Below are 20,625 nucleotides of genomic sequence, written 5' to 3'. Positions count from 1 at the left end.
TGGATGACATTTTCATGAATTGTCGGAAATAGAATATGGAAAACCTGATTAAATTTTGGGGGTGATCGGGATCACCGTCTGGATCCAGGAAGTTTTTTCAAGGATTCTTTAACATTGCGAGATCGGACCATTTTCAGCATTTGTGCATATAGCTCCGCAAAAAATGGTCCGAGCACTTGGGCAAAAAAAAAAAAAATACAGGACAAATTTCCAGGTTCTACAAAATATGAAAGGCTGATGCAAAAAAAAAGTTAAAAAGTAAAAAAAAACAAAAAAAAACACATTTTTAAGGTGTGGCGGCTTTTATGTTTCAGTGGCGGCTGCCACGATCAATTACATGTAGCAGAAACCCTGCACAATATGGGGGGGAACTGTGCTCTCCGAGTGCTTCTCTAGTTAACATTGAATTCATTTATCGCGGTAGGGACTGGAACCAATTAACGGCAATAAACGAGGGACGACTGTATTGTGCTCTTGCTACAATTCTTGTGCTTAAAGCCTGTTAGGTTTTAAACCTGGATCTGGAGCTGAACCTAACGTAATAATCACAACAGCCATTTTTATTGCTTGTTTATTGCTGATCCACGACATCTGTCGTAGAAACACTACTGAATGCAAGAAATAACTCAACAAAGCAAAAAGCAAAAAAACAAAGGCAGTGTCCGTGTTGTGATATCGCTGCCACTTCGTGTCTTTGTCAGCAATCACGTCTTCAATGACGGTAAAAGTGACCTTAAATGTGCATTTGACTCATCATTTATGTGCATTTAGAATTGTTCTGTGCATGTAAAACTGGAATTGTAAAACTATAAGAACGTGTTTTGTGTTGACATTTATGGAGAGCTGTGGCGGAACTGCGTTAGCTAGCATAGAACAACAGAGTCAACCGCTGACGACATCATAGAGCTGACGTCCGGTTCCCTTTCCCATGCATGAGCGAGCTAGTAGGCTGCTCGCAAGTACGTTGTGTGATTGAAAATACATGAAGCACACAGTTGGACTCACGCAGTGTATTGGTAACGCCACAAGACGCGTGCCATATTGTACGCTAACTGCAAAATGAATGCAAACGGAGGTCAAATTTGGTTGTAAATATCTGACGTAAACCGAAAAACGCTCTAACCGGGTCGTATGCTAAACGAGGTTCCACTGTAATTTATAAACACGGAAATAATTGTCCCCGGATCGTAACCCCGGCGAAAAGCATGGCTCTACTGTAAAAATATGTTGCAAAAGTAACACAATTTATGACGATATAGTGAACACAATGACATAGTCTTCTGGTGGTCATGAGTTGTCGTCTTATTTAGGACCCTCAGTCTACTTTAAGGAAAAGTGCACGTTTTTTGGAATTTCGCCCATCATCCCCGATCCTTATGTGAGACATGAACACACAGCTTTCTCTTTTCTGTGCGTTCCAAAGATATAAAAATAGCTAAAAAGAGGCAGCTAATTACTGCACGTAAAGCGACACACCTATGCCGCCTACAAGGCCCGCAATTAAAACACCTCCAAAAACCTCCTACCAGGTTTTATGGTTTCATATCCAACAGGCACATTTGTGATAACGTAACACTTACAGTATTTTGCTGTATTTTGGTCATTTTAAGCATTAGTGCAACTTCCTTCCTGGGCGCATTGATTTCACATAGCAACATAGAAAGGAACGCTACACCTAGCGTTAACTTTTCCAAACTCAAAAACAAAAACACAGCAGTCTGACAAGCGAAGGACAGGGGCCCTTTAAGGCATATTAGCGCGACCAAGTCCAACAGTTTTTAGTTTGACTATCAAAGCAGCCAAATAATCACTTCAACAATCCAGTGAGGAAGTCACTGGTTAGGATTCCGACCACGAGGATGACAACCATGATGAGTAAAGTCAAGCCGCGGCGCAAAAGCAGCTGTGTTCCTGAGAGAACATCTCCAACGATGGTGGCTGCAACGTTACGCTGGTCAGGAATCTCTTGGGGAGCGTGGTCCTCCGCAGCACTCTCACAGCTGGACGCACCAGCAGTACCCTTACCCAGTTTGGGGACAGAGTCTAGACATTCAATCAGAAAAGCTTTTGGTTATTTGAACTTGATGGCCAAAGTTTGCGCAGCCGTACTTGCCTAGATCTTCCACTGTGTCCACGTCCTTATCAACCTTGACCTGGACTCCAGCTCTGAAGCGTGCCTGCTCAGAGACATCAGTGGGATCATTTCAATGACATGTCACATGTTTCTGGAGATGACATGACACACCTCCTCAGCAGCCTTTTGCCAATCAAGCTTGTGCAAATATGTGATGAAGAAAATAGACTGCGCCAAGACACAAACAGTCAGTCCTGTCCAAAGTCCTGTTCAAGAAATGACAGAAGATTTCTTTAAATTGTGACAGCAAAACATTCACTGTCCAGTGGACCCCCGCACATACTGATTTCACATTCCGCAAATACGCAGATGTTTGGTCAATTTTTCTTCCGCAGAAAACACATCTCATTCACCATAAGTTGGTAGTCATTTATAAATCCGTGACGATACCGGTAAAATGTACAACATGCATGTCCCGCTGTAAATTTTTTTTTTTATATTTATGCTTCACTGATAATGTTTTTTCGTCAAGGGTTTGTTCGGCTGTTCTCCGTTTGCTTCGGTTCGTGGATCTTACATTACCAATACATTAGTCGAGGTGTCACGAGACTAACGTGACCATATTTCTTGTTGAGAGAAAAGCTATCATATTCCATGTTAGGATCAAACTTACTTAAGGTTTGTCAGATCAAAACACGTTCGCTGCATACGACTTCTATCAAAACGTGACGTAGAGTCTAATTTGGACCTAAATTCTGGTTCGGCAGTCTAAGCATCATGGGACCTGTAGTTCTTTTAGCATAAACATGCAAGCTACAAGAAGAGTGAGCAGTGAATGCTTTTTAGCTAGCCTTGAAATTGGACATGAAAATCAAACCCATATTATTCTAAGATTCGTAGAATAAATCTAGTAGAAAAGAAGAATGAGTCTGAGAACCCGTATACTCAAGAAGTGTGTGTGTACTGGTTTGTGAGTCTTTTCTATATTCGTACTTGCAATATTTATCATTTATACATTCATGATTGCTCTGTTCATCATTTCCATATTCAATGTAGAATGTTGTGAGTAGTACCAGGTTGTTTACTAGACGGGGGGTTCCTGTACAGCAAAATTCCAGAACCAGTAAGAGTTCATTCTGGGTAAGGGAGTTCCTGGAACTAGCTAAGGAATTCCAATAATGGCGAGCTGACCGCGTGTGATTAGCGATACATCCTCGCACAACACTCATACACTTTGCTCATCTCCCCCAAACCTTACATCTTAGCAAACCCCTGACAGCTTTGATTGATTGACCCCAGATGGAGCCCTCTAACTAGAGGTCATTGACCCCAGAGAGGGAAAACCCCTTGGCTGGTACCATCTGGTCCAAGCCAGTCAGAATAACTAGACAATCATTCTGAATTATAGACTCCCTCTATAAAAGCCTAATGGTCAAGGCTCACCTTGCCAAAGAGATCGCACTGTCAAAATTTTGTGTGTCATTTTTTTTCAATAAACTTATTAAAACACCTAACTTTGCCTGATTTTTTTGGAGCCGTTCAATCAAAAAATTCGGGCTGTCCTTCAATTTACTAACTGCCACCTTGGCACGCTTTTCCACAGTCATCTTCTTGGTTTTTGACTTTTTGTTTATTTCCGTCTGCATCACTGCTTGTGCTTTCCCTGGTCTGGGTCTAAGAAAGATAGTCGGGACAGCTGATGATAGAAGCACCCTCCGGAAATACACATTCAGTCCCTAACTTTTCTTTATCTGAGGCAACAAAAAATGCATTCTATTTCATGTTGTTTCATTGGTAATTCCAGGTGGAAGGGTTCTTGAGGTAAAGTCACTTCCTCCTTCTTCTCCAGTCTCTGGAAGAAGACTGGTTTTAGTGTCGAAAATAAAAAAAAAAAAAATTAAAAAGGGTAAATATGTCAACAGTTGAGCACGCATCTAACAGGGTTTTCACTCAGATCTTAAAAAAAAACTCACTGGAGCTGTGCGACGTCCCCTCTTTCCTAAAACTCCACACCATTGCCCCGGTCCCCAAAAAACCCTCCATCACAGCACTGAACGACTGCAGACCCTAACGTCTGTGGTCATGAAATCTTTCGAGAGACTGGAGTTGGACAACCTGAAAGGCATTACAGGTACATTATCGCTGCTGGACTCCCTGCAGTTTGCTTACCAGCCAAACGTGTGCGTCGAGGATGCAGTGAACATGGGGCTGCACTACATCTTGCAACACCTCGACTCTGCAAGGACATATGCCACAATCCTGTTTGTGGACTTCAGCTCCCAGACATACCGCTTCAAGTCACCAGCTCGTCTTGGTGAAGGAAGCCTCTAATCACAAAGGGTCCCTCCAGATGACATTGTGCTTATCGTCAGCGGGTGATTGAAGAAAGGGACTGAAGCCGGCCAAAACCATTCTTACAGAGGCACAATAATCCTCTGGGCGGTGATAATGTGATAATGTGTGTGTAAAAAAAAACAATGGCGCCATTAAAATATCTTACATTAATAAAGCGTTTGGAATTACATCTGTGACTACATCTTCCTTAATCATTAAAATATCTTACATTAATAAAGCGTTTGGAATTACATCTGTGACTACATCTTCCTTAATCACAAGCACGGCGCATTACAGTTTGTGGAAGATTTTGTAGCAATATGTGCTGAGGCTGACATCCCATTAGAAAAGCAAGCTAATTTACATCCATTTCTCAATTACTGGACAAAGTGGGCCAATGATGTATTGCATCAATAAATGTAAGGATTTTTGCATTTTATTCACTAACCCAAATAGACACACTCTATGCTGGTAAAATAATTAGAAAAGGTATAAAACTGAATTCTAAAACAAAACTAAAACGAGAAAACAAAATTTGGGAAAAAATAAAACGGATTTCATAGGGCCTGAAGAGAGTTTGTTAAAAAAATGTAATATATTCTAAATCACACCACAAATTGATCTATAACCATGTCAAATGAAGAGTCCTACCCTAAAAGTATTTCACATGCCCATTTTTTCTAATTTTATCTTTTATTGGATGGGCTTTTATTGGATTAGGGACCTGATTCACAGAGGTTTGTTACAAAAGCCAAACAATATTGTTGTCATGCTGTGTAATAAAAAAAGTAAATTCAGCAATACTTTGGTTGCATTATTTCTAATGCTTTGAAGAGCTACTTTACTAACCATAATCAATCCCACAAATTCATGTTTGTAACAAAAGCTTATTATTTAAGAGGAGCATGCCAATATCAAGCTAGCAGTAGGATTTGAAGGGAGAGGAGCGAGCCATGTGTCCAAATTTTTATGGATGCACCAATTACTTGCGGATTTTCACCATTCGCCGGTTGTCCCGGATGATAAGCCCCACGAAAGGCTGGGATCTGCTGTACATTCATTGGAATGGTTACTACTTACCTACGATGCCCATTCCTGCTGCAAACATCAAGGACGCACCAATGGGAAAGCCGATGAAGTAGTATCCCACCAGATTACACACAGCGCCAATCTTTTGTTTTCCCGCTCCTCGAATGACACCTCCACTCACGCCCTGTAGTGATCAGTGCAGGTTCACTCCGTGCTCATTTCCAGCATCTCAAGTGTCTCGCATGAATTTTTTTTCTCACCGCAACAGCATCGGCAACATGCATGAAGCCAAAAACAACCATGACATCAGCAACCCGTTTCAAAATGTCTCTGGAAAACAAATAGAACATGAAATCATGCAATAACAACATCAAAACATAGAATATTACGAATACAGCTAGTAGATTTTGCGGGCCTTTTTTGAAGACTGATGCAGATGCAAATGCCTGATTTCACGGTAGATTTTCTCCAAAATTGCAAAGCACGTCGCTGTGTTTTTTAGATGTTCGTTGCAAGAAAATTTCATGAGAAAGTGAAAGTTGCAATTAATCAGGTTCATTCACCTCTGTGTAATAATAATAATAATAATAATATTTAAATTCGTTAAAGAGTAAGTCATTAATTAATTAACAAATGAAAGGAAGAAAAAGACTGAGAAAAGCATCTTACCAACATAGCACACAAAAATGTGCAAAAAAGACTTTATTCAAAGTACACCTGTATTCCCGTAAGACTAAAACTAATTTCAATGTATGCTGAAGACGACTAACAATGCAAATACTCTCAGGAGCATTTCTATTGAACACTTTCAATATGAGCTATACACTGACTACTCTAAAGCTTCATTTCTAAGGGAACCAAGGGGTTCTTTTCTTTTTTTTTCGTTTTTTTTTTTTTTGTCCTGTCCAGCCCTTAGGGCAGATACACTTCCCCTGTTTTACAGAATTTATTTAACTTTGATGTTTTATGGTTATGCAAATTTGGAGCGGCCGGACCGAAGCAGGAGGGGATAGAGAAGAAGAGAGAAGAAAACAGAGGAGGGACAGCGGGGACAAGAGGGGGACAATGAAGAGAGAGACAAGGACAACAGCAACAAAAACTGCGACAAAAACAACGGGACTACATCAGCAAATATCTGTGATGGCTATTAAGACCATGATGGAAAGGACAAAATAATATTAACAACCACGATGATAATACTGCATTGAAACAGTCACACATATTAGTAGTAATAGTAGTGATGAAATGATGAACTATGATAGTGATCAGAATGACAAGAACTGTAATGCACATCATTGTAAAAACTAGAATCATATTGCAAACATCACCGTCACTGTAATAAAACCAACAACATAAAAACACCCTGGTTACCTTGGTGAGTTAAGTGGGGAAGTACGTATGTAAGTACTGTGATTGTGCATGTGTACGTGTGTACAGGTATGTATGTGTGCAAGTCATCATGTATATACTGTAAATGTGCGCGAATGTGTGATTGTCACTAAAAATGCATGAAAGGAGAGGGACTGCCTCCCACCCCGCCCCACACAGCCAGGCCGAGCCCCCACCACCAGAAAGCCACCAGGCCCACAGGGGTGGGCAGCACCAAGACCAGCCCACAGAGCCCTCCCCGCTGGGAAGACCAGCAAGGGGCGGCAGAGAGGCAATCCCAACCAGAAACAGGGCGCCAACCCTAGAGACCGGCGAGAGATCAGACCCCACAAGGGCAGACGGGCACTGGGGGCCACATACCAGCAGGCCCAGAGACGCACCATGGGCTCGTACTCTGAGGTGCCGATTCTCCTCCCAGCCGCTTCTCACTCGGCTGCGAACCGAACCATTGATTTCTTCTACAGTGGCGAAACGAGTTCTTTTGGACTCTGAGCATCCTTGGTTAGACTGCTGTCCCTGAGGCCCAAACCCAGTTACTGTAAATGTATGGTGATACCTGCAGAGGACCGTGCATATGCAACACTAGACTAGATAGACTCCCAGTCATGAAGATACACAACATACAATACACAAAAAGGCACATATTGAAAGATCATTTTGACAAGCTGTCACTTACTGTTCTGTGGTGAAAATGTATCCAACTACTTTCCTGCTAAGGCTGAAGCTAGCTCCAATAAAACAGGATGTTATGACTGCAAAAAGAGACACAAACGGTTACTAAAAAGAGCAAATGTGGTCTGCATCTCAACGACGATTGTGGCAATTCAATTCACATTGTCACATGGATCAACGTTGGCATGGGGGCAAATGGCCGTGCAGTGAAGTTGTGAAAAGCTCCTCACCGACAAACTGCTACACAAACTGCAGTCATCCCTCGTTTATTGCAGTTAATTGGTTCCGGTTCTGACCGCGATAAGTGAATTACCGTGAAGTAGAATTTAATATTAATAAATTGAATATTTTCACAATTAGAGCTTAGAAAACGTTTTTATAACCTTCTAAATACGGGTTTTACCATTATTAGATCCCTATAAACATAAAATGACACCCCTTTAATCATCTTTACACTTGTATTACCCAATATAGTAGACATAATAATAGAAAACAAGCCATCTTAGACATAAATAAGATACTTCCTGGTGGCTATTATCTCATCAATGTAAAGTTACTGACACCTAGAGACCTGTGACCTGTTTAGAATACAACTTCACTGCCGCTGTTTAAGGGCAGACGCACGATGCACTTCAGGAGCTGTCTTCACACAGGAGCTGCTGTCGACCACGCTCTCCATTGCTAACCTGCTGCTAGCACTCAGCTGACATTCAACTATAGCCAGCTGACATTACACACGTCACATCCCAGGCTCTGCCTCTTTAAGACGCACACAAATGCCCTCTCATCTCATGACCCCCTGACCTCTTCTAATTGCGTATAATTGTAACAACCCACCTGGAATTTTTTTTGTCTTATTTTTAGCTCTAAAAGTGTCATATACTCTGCTCTATTTGCTTAGGTCTCTTTTTCCAGGAGTACTTTCAACATCTTCAGGTTGTTTTGCATTACTGCATGCTGAAAGTATTATACCAGGATTTACTGACAAAAAGGGCAAAATCGATTGAGCCCAACACTTGAAAAGCTTTCAATTTTGGAGGTGTACTTTAAAAGAGAAAAAAAGGTCTCCTACATGCACAAATGATGGGAACTTTGCACGCCAGCCAGGCCTGCTTCATGTTTCCTGCACCAAGAGCATTCCCCACTCGCACACTGGCAGCGGCTGAAAATCCAAGTGGGAACTGCAAATACAACAGGAGTCATTCAGGATTCAGTGAAACGGAAGCATTTGCTGTCCTGTAGATTACTGTCAAATTTTGCCCATCATCCTCAATCCTCATGTGAGACATGAACACACACGTTTTTCTCTTTTCTGTGCGTTCTGAAAATATAAAAACAGCGAAATGGAGGCAGCTAAGAATACACGTAATGGGACGCACCTATCCCGCCTATAAGCCTTCTGAAAAAACCTCCAAAAAACGGCAACAACGCTCCATTTACGTAATATGACTTGCATATTAACCTAGCTACAGCGACTTTGTTATTACTGTTATTACCATTTTTATGCCAAAGAACTACTTTACAGGCGTAGTGACACCTCGCCACACTGCTGCTGCTGTGTTTTTATTTTTGAGTTTGGAGAAGTTAAAGCATGTGAAAGCAATACGCCCAGGAAGGAAGTTCCGCAAACGCTTAAAAATGACCAAAATATGGCAAAATACTATAAGTATTACATGTTATCATGAATGTACCTGTTAGTACATGCTCACAGCATTGACATAAAACCATAAAACCTCTTTTTATCTGTTTTTAGACCTTGAGAGTGCACAGAAAAGAGAAAGACGTGTGTCACATAAGGATTGCGGATGATGGGCAATTTATTTTTTTTTAAAGTGCATTTTTCCTTTAAGGAGGAATTACCATGTAAGCTACAGCTGTCAGCTGATATGCTACGGCTTGAGCTCCCAGCTCAGCCTCACTAATGAGGCCAGCAAGGACCCCTCCCACCTCAAACATCCACCACTCAAGACAAAGCATGAGCATGCTCGGTACGGCCAGCTTGACAAAGGGCCCCCACTCCTGTAGACAGTCCAGTGACCAGCCTGTGGGTCAAACATCTGTCCGTCAAAAAACGTTTCAAGCACGCAACTTTGACATTTCATCTCACAGCTTTTAGTACAGTGGAACCTTGGTTAGCGTCCGCCCCGGTTCGCGTGTCTTTCGGTTAACGTCAAATATTCACGCCATGCCTCGGTTTGTGTGCATTATCCGGTTAGCGTACAATATGCCGCACGTCGACACCGCGTGAGTACAACTGTGTTCTCAATGGATTTTTTAATCACACAACATCCTTCCTTGTTAGCGTCCTATTAGCTAGCAAAACAAAATGGCCGAAAGTTACGTCGCCCCGTCGATTCAAAAATGTTGACACAAAACACGTTTTTAAAACAATTCTAAATGCATATAAATGACGAATGAAAGGAATAAATGAACATTTTAGGCTACTTTCACCTTCACTGAAGATGTGATTGTTCCCAAAGACACGTCAATGAAGGTAACAGTAAGCTAAAATGTTCATCTATACCTTTCATTCATCATTAATATGAATTTGCAAATGTTTTCTGCATGTCAAACTGTAGTTGTAAAAGTATAAAAACGTCTTTTGGCTTTCTGGAACAGATTAATTGGATTTACATAATTGATTCGGTTAAAGTCCATTTTGGTTAGAGTCAACCCTTGTGGAATGAATTTGTGACACTAACTAAGGTTCTACTGTAATCTCATAATATTCTATATGAAATAGATATCTATTGACGTAATACAAGTATTCTTTCTTTAAAATTTGAACTCTGTGCTACTAAAATGATATTACTTTTCCTCATAATATTGCAAGTTTACTCTCGTAGAATTATGACTTTTTTCTACTTTTGTACTTTCTACGTGAAGTTGGCCCGCCACCTCACGCAAAACTCTGGTCAAATAGTCTCTTTTCTTTGTGCTGCTTTTTGGGTTATCACAATTTATTTTATAGGCCAGCCAAAGTTCACCCAGCCCCCATTTGGTCCAGATGAAACCTAAATAGTCCCATTGTTTTGTGCTGTTTTGTGAAGTCAAAATGAACATTTGTGCTGCTTTCGTTTTTGAGATATTAACAATTTAGGTTTTGTGCTGTTACGTAATCAGCCCTCCAACGTGCTCAGAATGAAAGCAAAATAGTCTCATTTTTTTCCCTCTTCGTTTGTGCTGTTTTGTGCAATTAAAATGAACATTTGTGCTGCTTTTGTTTTTGAGCTATTACAGTTTGTTTTATAGCTCAACCAAAGTTCACCCAGCCCCCCATTTGCTCCAGATGAAACCAAAATAATCCCATTCTTTTGTGCTGTGTTTGTGCTGTTTTGTGCAGTCAAAATGAACGTTTGTGCTGCTTTGGTTTTTCTTAGATATTTAAACGATTTAAGTTTTGAGCTATTACATAATCAGCAGCCCCCCCCCCGACTTGCTCAGAATTAAACCAAAATAGTCTCATTTTTGTCCCTCTTCATTTGTGCAATTAAAATGAACATTTGTGCTGCTTTTGTTTTTGAAATATGACACATTTTTTAAAAGGTCAACCAAAGATCACCCCCCCCCCATTTCCTTTTCTGCTGATTTTTTATTGTCCAACTACTCCAACTTTCTTCTTGCAGATTTTCTTCATTGTTTATTCATTGTTTTGTTTCTCATAATATTACAACTTTGAAAAATAATGCCTTTTTTTATATTTCAACTTTATGCGACTAAAATTAGGTTATTTTTCCTCATAATAATACAAGTTTATTCTCATTTGATTACAACTTCTTTCTCTTAATGTTTTGACAGCAGATTTTTACATTTCTGTTGTGGTTTTTTAAAAATTTTCTAACCACTTCAACTTTCTTCTTGCTGGCTTTCCTCTCATAATTAGGATTTTATTCCCATGATATTTAGACTTTATTCTCGTAACATTATAATTCTTCTGCAAACAAATTTTCCAAAAATTACAATTTTATTTGTTGTTTCTTTTGTCTCATGATATTACAACTTTAATATTAATTTTAATATTGCAAGTTTATTCTCGTATAATTACGGTACTTTTTCCTCATTAGATTACAAGCTTCTTTCTCTTCATATTTTGACTTTATTCTCATAAATTACAGCAGATTTTTCCATTTAAAATTTTCCAAACATTCAACTTTCTTGCTCGCAGATTTTCTCGTAATTATGATTTTATTCTTTATTTGTTGTTTTGTGTCTCAGAATATTACAACTTTAAAATTGTTTTTAAATATTTCAACTTAATGGGACTAAAATGTTGTTATTTTTCCTCACAATATGAGTTTATTCTTGTAAAAAATTACAACTTTTTCTCATGAGATTACAACTTCTGAAATCCTGTTGTTGTTTTTTTCTTCGAGTGTTCCTGTAAAATTATTGTTTTAGAATGTTTCGCTGGCCAATAAAAAAAAAAAGTCGCAGCCCCAAATGTCCCTCGGCCTGCACTCTTGCTGTACCGTCATAAACATTCCTTAAGGCTCCCAAAGTGAATGAAAGGGCGACTGACCTTCCCACGTGGCTTTGTGCAAACCTCTCCAGCAAATATACACAAATAAGACGACGGCCAGCAGGTACTGTGAGATTGCGTTGGCTGCTGCGGATCCACTTGAAGATGACAAAACACAACATGTTTTGAAACACAGGGAAAAACTTGAAAACATATTCTTTGTCTAACATGTGGCGTTAAACTAAAAAGGTCTAAATAGAAGTGAATTTTTCTAACGTGGTCCTCAGTTTGCAACGTTTCATGTTTACGAGCGCGCTCCCATAAATTAAATGAAGACTAGTTTAAGCGTTCTGGATCGAGTGTCCTTGTGCGGCCACACTGAGGAAGAATAACATTGCTGATTAGTTCACTTTTTGCACCCAAGCAACTGTGCGCCAAAGAAAAGGAAAGCATCCACCAATCCAGCTTCTTCTGCTTAGCCGAGGTCAGGTAGCGGGGGCAGCAGCCTAAGCAGGGAAGCCCAGACTTCCCTCTCCCCAGTGACTTTGTCCAGCTCCTCCTGGTGGATCCCGAGGCCACACAGTCTCTACAACGTGTCCTGGGTCTCCCCCGAGAAATCCTACCGGTCGGACGTGCCCTGAACACCTCACCAGGGAGGCGTCTGGTACAGCATGAAGCGCCTTTTTAAGGTCATGCCACAGCATCTTAATAGGATTCAGGTCAGGACTTTGACTAGACCACTCCAAAGTCTTCATTCAGGGGGACTTGCTGGTGTGTTTTGGATCATTGTCCTGCTACAGGACACGAGTTGGTTTCAGCTTGAGGTCACCAACAGATGGCCGGACATTCTCCTTCAGGATTTGTTGGTAGACAGCAGAATTCATGTTTTTTTCATTGAATTCAAGATGTTTTCTGGCAAAATTGAGACAAGCCTTAATGTTGTATTTGTTCAGCAGTGGTTTCGGTCTTGGAACTCTGCCATGCAGGCTGTTTTTGCCCAGTGTCTTTCTTATGATGGAGTCATGAACACTGACCTTAACTGAGGCAAGTGAAGCCTGCAGTTCTTTGGGTGTTGCTGTCGGGTCTTTTGTGACCTCTTGGATGAGCCGTCGCTGCGCTCTTGGGGTCATTTCGGTTGGCCGGCCACTCTTGGGAAGGTTCACCATTGTCCCATGTTTTCGCCATTTGTGGATAATGGCTCTCACTGTGGTTGGCTGGAGTACCAAAGCTTTAGAAATGGCTTTATAACCTTTTCCAGACTGATAGATCTCAATTACTTTCTTTCTGGTAGGGGCAACGAGGGGGCAATCACTTTTTCACACAGGGCCATGTAGATTTGGATTTTTTTTCCTCCCTTAATAATACAAAGTTTCATTTAAAAACTGAATCATTGACTAATATTTAAATTTGTTTGATGATCTGAAACATTTAAGTGTGACAAACATGCAAAAAAAAAGGGAACCCGAGGACCACCTGTACTTTAAAAATGACAGGTAACAGCATAAAGTCTCTACAAGGCGCTCACAAAAAAGGAGGGTAGCTATGCAGGTTTCATTTTAAAACTATTAAATATACCACAAGTTATAAAATACTACAAACTCTGACACGAATTTCAGGTGTACCTTCGCCGTACAGGCAACACATTGTTTGAGTATGTTCATTTTTCTAGACAAACTTCTTATTCTCTAACTTCTGTATGATGTAGGAAAACTCACGCAACTCCCAGATCAAGTGGATAGAGGAAGACGTAATTGTTGACCGCATTTAAGATGTTTCCAATCACACCAGTTATGACCTGAGGCCAAATGATTCCCTAAAATGTGACAGAAAAAAAAAATTGTTATTTACTGACCTGTTATGTGATGCCCACAATACGCTTCATATCAAGGTTACGCTTCACCTGGTTTTGAAGGTATCTCCCTTGTAGCTGGTACATAAACGCCGCCTGCAGTGCAAAAGCATCATCTCACACTATGGAAGCAAACCTTCATGCACACTGAGAATGAACTTACTGGCAGAGCAGGCATGAAGATCTTCACGTAGAGTTGGGACAGTCTGTACAACAGAAAAATGTGAAATGCATGTCTACGATTTTATTCATGAGGAAAAACACTTTATTCACGATTTTCCCATTGAAAAGGAATGGGCACTTTATGTGGCACCCCCTACTGGTGGAAAATCATTTCCATCACTGTAAAATTGTGCTTATTCTACAGGGTGACACGGCTTAGGGGGTGGATTGGTCGTCTCCCAACCCGATGGTTGCTGGTTCGATCCTCAGTCCTCGTGTAATCGCAAACATACTGATACAGTTCAACAATCATTCTCCATTTTTACATTCCAACATTGACTTCAATGGAAACCCTTTTCGGCCACTGAAAGAAAAAAAATATCCCAATGATAAATTGTAATTATGAGACCTTAAAAAAGTTATTATGAAATAAGAAAGTCATAATTATGAGATAGAAAGTCGAAATTATTAGATAAAAAGTTGCAATTATGATATGAAAAGTCGAAAATGTGAGATAAAGTCAGGATTATGAGATGACAATCAAAATTATCAGATGTGAAAATCATAATTTTGAAATAAAGGTTGAAATTATGAGATACAAAGTGGAAATTATGAGACAAAAGTTGAAAATATGAGATAAGAAAGTCATAATTATGAGATAAAATGTTGAAATTCTGAGATAAAAGTCCAAATTATGAGAAAAAAGTCGAAAATATGAGATAAGGACGTAATAATTATGAAATAAAATGTTGAAATTCTGAGATAAAAATCAAAATTACGAGACAAAAGTCCAAATTATGAGATGAAGAATTCATAATTATGAGATAAAATGTTGACATTCTGAGATAAAGTAATCAAATAAAAAGTTGCAATTCTGAGATAAAAGTCAAAATTATTAGATAAAAAGTTAAAATCATGAAATAAAAGTTGATATCATGAGCTAAAAGTCGAAATTATGAGATAAAGTCATAATTATGAGATAAAAAGTTGGAATTATGGGATAAAAAAAAGTGGAAATTATGAGATAAATCAAAATTATGAGGAAGTAATAATTTCGAAATAAAAAGTTGAAATTATGAGGTAAAAGTCGAAATTATGAGATAAAGTCATAATTATGAGATCAAATGTTGGAATTCTGAGATCAAATGCTGGAATTCTGAGATTAAAAGTGGAAATTATGAGAATTATGAAATTATGAGATAAGAAAGTCATGAGATAAAAGTTGAAATTATGAGATAGGGAAATCGGAATTATGACATAAAAAGTTGAAATTATGAGCTAAGAAAGTCACAATTATGAGATAAAAAGTTGCTCTGTCATCGGGTGCTTGGGAGGCACACGGCGTATGGCCCATAATCTCGTTGGAGGTCGTGCATGTAAACTGGGGCGTCACACTGAGGTGTGAAAAATGGAGAAACCAAATGATTTCAGTAATCTGACTAATTTAGCGCATGGAAACGTACTCAGTGATCAAGCTTCTGGACTGTTCACACCCAGACGCACCATGTTTCCCCCAGGTCATGCCTATTTCTTCCAGCCCTGTCATGTGTCCGCTTGTACCTTCCCCCCACCCACTCGGTTTGTTGATGACCACCCAGTGTCACTGTTTGCCGTTTTCCATCGTGGCCAGCAATACTTGGTGGACTGTGAGGGATTTGGACCAGATCCCCCATCTCCTCATAATGGATTCTTCTGAATCAGCGACACTTGCAGTCTCTTGGAAGAGGGGAGGGGAAGGTACTGTCATACCCTCGATCTCCACTACCTCAGAGACGTGGGTGTCATTCTTCACAAGGTCCTACCTCCCCTTCCAGGTGCCTTTTCTGAACACCTCTGGGAAAATAATGACTTGCTCTGCATTGCCACTAGCAGATGTGTCTTACATTTGGGTTCATTTGAGTCCCTAAGAGTACTTACAGGCTGAAGTTATTTTGCATATTGAGTAATGACTGACCTGGCCACATCGGGGCTCTGTTTAACAGCCAGTAGAAGAGGTTCAGTTTGTATGAGGACAGCCCAGCATGGGAAACAAGCCAGCAGCAGAATCAGAATGCCCCTCTGGAGAATCACACCCACCCGCTTCAGGTTACCGCTCCCATACGTCTACACAGAGACATACGCAGAGAAGCAACGTGAGGAAACACCACAAGCATGCCAGTAATTACTGTTTCGCTATATCAAAACTAACTTGATACAAAAGTTCATTGTTGAAATGTTTGCAAGTGGACCCCAGGACACCCTGAGGGCCCACTCAAAGTGGTTCTGTTTCAGTAAGATAAATAAAGTGAAAGAGCAGCCTTTGGTGAGGACACTACCTGAGATATGAGGGTATCGCAAGTCATCGCCAAACCAGTGCCGATGGAAATACCCGTGACATTAACCACCTGCAATTAAAGAGACATTGTCCAGGAAAAATGCATATACAGCGGAACCTCGGTGAGCATACTCCACGGTTGGCGTGTTTTTCAGTTCACTTCGAATTTTCCCTTAGTTTGCGTACATTTTTTTGGTTAGCGTGTGCTGTGCGTCTTGTCGTGCTGTTAATACACTGTGTGTTAGCAGCCTATTAGCTTGCTAATACATGGAAACCGGAACCGAGAATCAGCTATGATGTCATCAGCGGTTGCCTCTGTAGTTCGAACACAGTTACGCCACAAGTCTCCAAAATGTTAACACTAAACACATTTTCATGGTTTTACAATTACAGTTTTACAGCAGCAGACTGTTACACCCACGGTGTAAGAAGGAGAGGTTCCGCAGGTCCTTCATACCGACCGCTGTCAGGCTCCACAACACCTGCACCACCTGAACCATGTTGTATTCACTATGTCACTATGCATCCTTTACTTGTGTATCTTGCTTGCTGCTGTAACAAGTGAATTTCCCTGCTGTGGGATTAATAAAGTACTACTACTACTGCTACTACTACTACTACTTACATGCAGAAAACAATTCAAAATGAATATAATACATATAAATCACCAATGAAAAGGAGAAATAAATACTGAAAGGAAACATGCACTTTAAAAAAGAAATGTGCCCATCATCCACAATCTTTATGTGAAACATGACCACACGTCTTTCTCTTTTCTGTGCATTTTTAAGAGAGGAAAACAGCTAGCATGTGGGTGCTAACAATGGACAATGTAACAGGACACACCTATTTTGACTATAAAGCCCTAAAAAACAGGCAACATTGTTATTGTAGCAGCTAACACGAAGTAGCAAGAACTAATTTTCTGGCGCGAAAATGGATGGATTGACTGTATTTGTAAAACATGTTTGGCTTTCTAGAACGGATTAATTGGATTTACATGATTTCTTATGGGAAAAACTGATTTGGTTAGAGTACGTGTCGGTTCGATTCGTAACTCCTGGGACGGATTATTGGGGATTACTAGCCAAGGTGCAGTTGTTTGCAACAAAGTGTGTTACCTTTCGCATGTTGTGTGTAACGCGGCTGATTGCTAATGAGGAACGGGTACAGCCATGCGCACGCTTTCCAGCGAGACCTTGCACATGGCGGCAAGCAGGAAACAGAAAACCAAAATAAGAGCGCAAAGCAGAAAAGGTGATGTGAAAACGAAGGAAAACCAAAACTAATGTCAGACCTTGTCATGCGGACACTGACGTGCAGTAACAAATATGAATATTTGTCTATTGATGGAGGATTATATACCCATGCTCACCAGGAGGTGATCAGACTTTTACAACAAAGTATCAGTATCAGCCTGCTTGTGCTGTTGTGTGGTCATAAGCTGAACTGAACACAGACTGCACTTCAAACGTGCCAAACATCCTTACTGCTATGGATAGTGATACAGCTGCAAGCTCCGTTTTCCCCAGATGGCCACAGAACACCGTGCTGACGAGACTGATCATGAAAACCATCATCTGGGAAATGACCTGGAGTAGAAAAATAAACAGTTTGTTTTAGTGTCCACTGAATAACACACTACGAGACATATTTCTATCGTGTCACAAATGATACCGCTATCATCGTGACCGGGTTTGAGTTATTTTGCCGGCCGGATGATCTTACATCAGCGGCAGCACTGGAAGTGGTGGCCGGAGACCGGGATGTCCCTGTGGCCCGAACCTGGCTAAGGGACGGATGGATGTTCACAAACATTCACAAAATTTTGTTCCAATTTTGTTTTATTCTGATTCTAATCGTTATCAACAAATTACAGGGGAAAAAAATCCCCAAATCATTTAAAGATTGGATTGACAGCAAAATATAGTTCTGCGTTGTGTATGGTGTGTGTGTGTCTCTGTCTGCTGTGTGTAGTTGTTGTGTAGATGGGCTACTGGATGTTTGTTCCGACTGTCCAAACAAGGTACTGTAAATGTCTAACCTGCTGGTGTACTCATTTGCTCACATGCTCAACGATGCAATGGATAAACCTTTTGCTATTTAACGGTCACAGTCTCCAAGTGTTGAACTTGGGCCTTTTTAATAATCCATCCATCCATCCATCCATCCATCTATGCCGCTTGTCTTCACTTAGGGTCGCGGGGGTATGCTGGAGCCTATACCAGATGACTTTGGCGAGAGGCGGGGTACACCCTGGACCGGTCACCAGCCAATCGCAGTCTTTTTATAACCCCGCCTTTTAATGGCATTGTCTCAAACAGGCATAGATAAATGCTGCTATGACCTGTTATGTACGTTTGTGGTGTATCTGCTACACTGTTAGATCAATGTTGCCATTGTGTATTTGTAAACTATTGTTTCACACCATGACAAAATGTCTGGAATAAATATGGCACTTTTTCAAGAACTGCGTTTGTCTTCTTTTGCAAAAGCAGTGTTTGTTGGTCAAACGCATCCAGTGGCATCACAGTCAAAATGCATAACTCATCCAATACGTAGGCGTATTTATACGACTTTTTTTAAACCCGAACGCTCGCTCCCGAAGACATATTCATACGTCTTTTACGGGGGGGGTTTACGTGAGAGGCAAAAAGAGGTGATGACGCAAGTGCGCTAAAAATTTGTGTCAAAGTGAAAGTTAGGCTTGAAATGTATCCTTTCACAAAAAGCTGGTTATGTCCGTTTTCTAGTTGGGAACGGATATTTTCCTAAAACTTACCTATGTTCTACCGCTGATTACTACAGAACGGAAAAAGGTAGAAACAAACTTTCTAACCTTTCTTTTGGTGGGGTCCATGTTTAAACAGCCGTAGAACACAATACTCCGTGTGCCTTGAAAAATCAGTGAAAATCATCTAAAATAGGCGGGACTGAAGGGGTTGAATTTTGAAAAATGGCTGGGATTGAAAGAGTTAAGTACCCAAGATGTGAGGTGGCATTAGTTTGAAGGAACAACTGCTACCTACAGTATATTGCAGGGGCGTCCAAACTTTTTCCAGCGAGGGTGACATAGTGAAAAATGAAAGGATGCAACTTTGCCTCTTTGGCATTTTGTAAAGCAACACATGTAGATGTGCTAACAAGTTAAGTATATATTATATTCTCAGTCTTCTCTTAACATCATGACTTTATTCACATAATACTTTGACTTTATTCTCATAACATGAAACTTTTTCCGCAACCTTTATTTTCCAAGAATTACAACTTTATTCGTTGTTTTGATTGTTTCTCATAATATTACTTTGTAAAAAGAGAACATCTTTTTTCTTTTCAGATTTCAACTTTATGCTACAAAAATGACGTTATTTTTTCCTAATAATATTGCGATGTTATTCTGGTTATTTTTATAATAGTGCAATGTTACAACTTTTTCTCGTTAGATTGCTCCATTTTTAAAGATATTTTGAATTTATTCTTGCAAAATTACTGCTGAATGTTTCATTTTTGCTGTTGTTTTTTTTTATTGGCTTTCTTGTTAAATTAGATTTTTAGAATGTGCCGCTGGCCAATAAAAAAATGACCATGGGCTGCACTTTGGACACCCCTGCTATATTGGTATCGATTGATATTGGTAGCAGTAATATAGTGCTGAACGATATTGGTAAGAAATATCAACCCTTCCTGACCAATTTATATAGCATAGGACAAAAAAAAAATATTTTGTATGCTTTTTAGAGTTCTCTGTACTAACGTACCTCAATAAATTTGAATTTTTTTTTAAAGCTAATTTATTTGTCTTATATTCTAAAGTCATATGTTGTATTCATACATATAGACTGATAATATTTCATTGGATTCACTACAAAGAGGGAAATATTTCTATGTCTTCCTTAATTATTACAGCTTACAGCTAATAAAAAACAGTTCACTATCTCATACCATTTTAAAACTTGACAAAACGTCAATATTGAGCCTTTAATTATCCTGAATTCAAACCCATTTTTCACCACAATCTAACGAATTAAAATGCGCTGGTATGTTTAACGCATTTCCATTGAAACAAATTGTGGTGCGTTCACTTACCACTGGCCCTGCTAGTTTGAAGAGTTGAATCAGTTCATTGCGGTAGCTGAGCGGGATACACAATCCAACACGTCCCGAGCAGAAACTCGGAGAAGCTGCTCCATTCGCCTCCGAAGCTTCCCTCACTCCCTCCGAATACTTCAGTGTCTTGTTATCGCCGTCCATATTGCTAGCGTACAAAGTGGGAGTACTTGATGGAGGCTAACTTCTGCCACAGTAATTTGATGCAAGTAACGTGTGGCGGTACGTCACCTGTG

The 20,625-nt window shown here is 40.0% G+C and overlaps 1 protein-coding gene across 2 annotated transcripts; it reads right to left on the bottom strand.

The window, feature by feature from the left end:
• Nucleotides 1–574: 574 nt before the first annotated feature.
• LOC129182701 (multidrug and toxin extrusion protein 1-like) lies at nucleotides 575–20,625 on the bottom strand. 2 transcript variants are annotated; one of them, XM_054779126.1, is made up of 16 exons: nucleotides 20,369–20,625; nucleotides 17,773–17,874; nucleotides 16,284–16,352; nucleotides 15,923–16,071; nucleotides 13,970–14,012; nucleotides 13,858–13,902; nucleotides 13,673–13,770; nucleotides 12,018–12,115; nucleotides 9,359–9,540; nucleotides 8,571–8,679; nucleotides 7,503–7,578; nucleotides 5,698–5,767; nucleotides 5,489–5,621; nucleotides 2,246–2,340; nucleotides 2,114–2,177; nucleotides 575–2,043 (listed from the first exon to the last, which is right to left on the bottom strand). In XM_054779126.1, exons 1-16 carry the CDS (start codon nucleotides 20,531–20,533, stop codon nucleotides 1,808–1,810), a joined length of 1,734 nt encoding a protein of 577 aa, XP_054635101.1. In that variant the 5' UTR covers nucleotides 20,534–20,625; the 3' UTR covers nucleotides 575–1,807. The 2 variants fall into 2 exon arrangements, with proteins under 2 accessions (XP_054635101.1, XP_054635102.1); XM_054779127.1 differs by lacking the exon at nucleotides 16,284–16,352.

This window comes from Dunckerocampus dactyliophorus, chromosome 6 (assembly GCF_027744805.1).
Source record: "Dunckerocampus dactyliophorus isolate RoL2022-P2 chromosome 6, RoL_Ddac_1.1, whole genome shotgun sequence".
Classification (NCBI taxonomy): domain Eukaryota; kingdom Metazoa; phylum Chordata; class Actinopteri; order Syngnathiformes; family Syngnathidae; genus Dunckerocampus; species Dunckerocampus dactyliophorus.
Note: the sequence above shows the minus strand (reverse complement) of the source record. Positions and strands in the feature narration are given on the sequence as shown.

Bases quoted from the DNA above. Each gene is read 5' to 3' on its own strand.
- LOC129182701 (XM_054779126.1), bottom strand. From the start codon at position 20,533: ATGGACGGCGATAACAAGACACTGAAGTATTCGGAGGGAGTGAGGGAA. The intron at 13,771-13,857 runs GTGAAGCGTAAC...GTCACATTTTAG, and splicing joins GGAGATACCTTCAAAACCAG to GGAATCATTTGGCCTCAGGT. The intron at 9,541-12,017 runs GTCAGTCGCCCT...TTTGACCCACAG, and splicing joins GCACAAAGCCACGTGGGAAG to GCTGGTCACTGGACTGTCTA.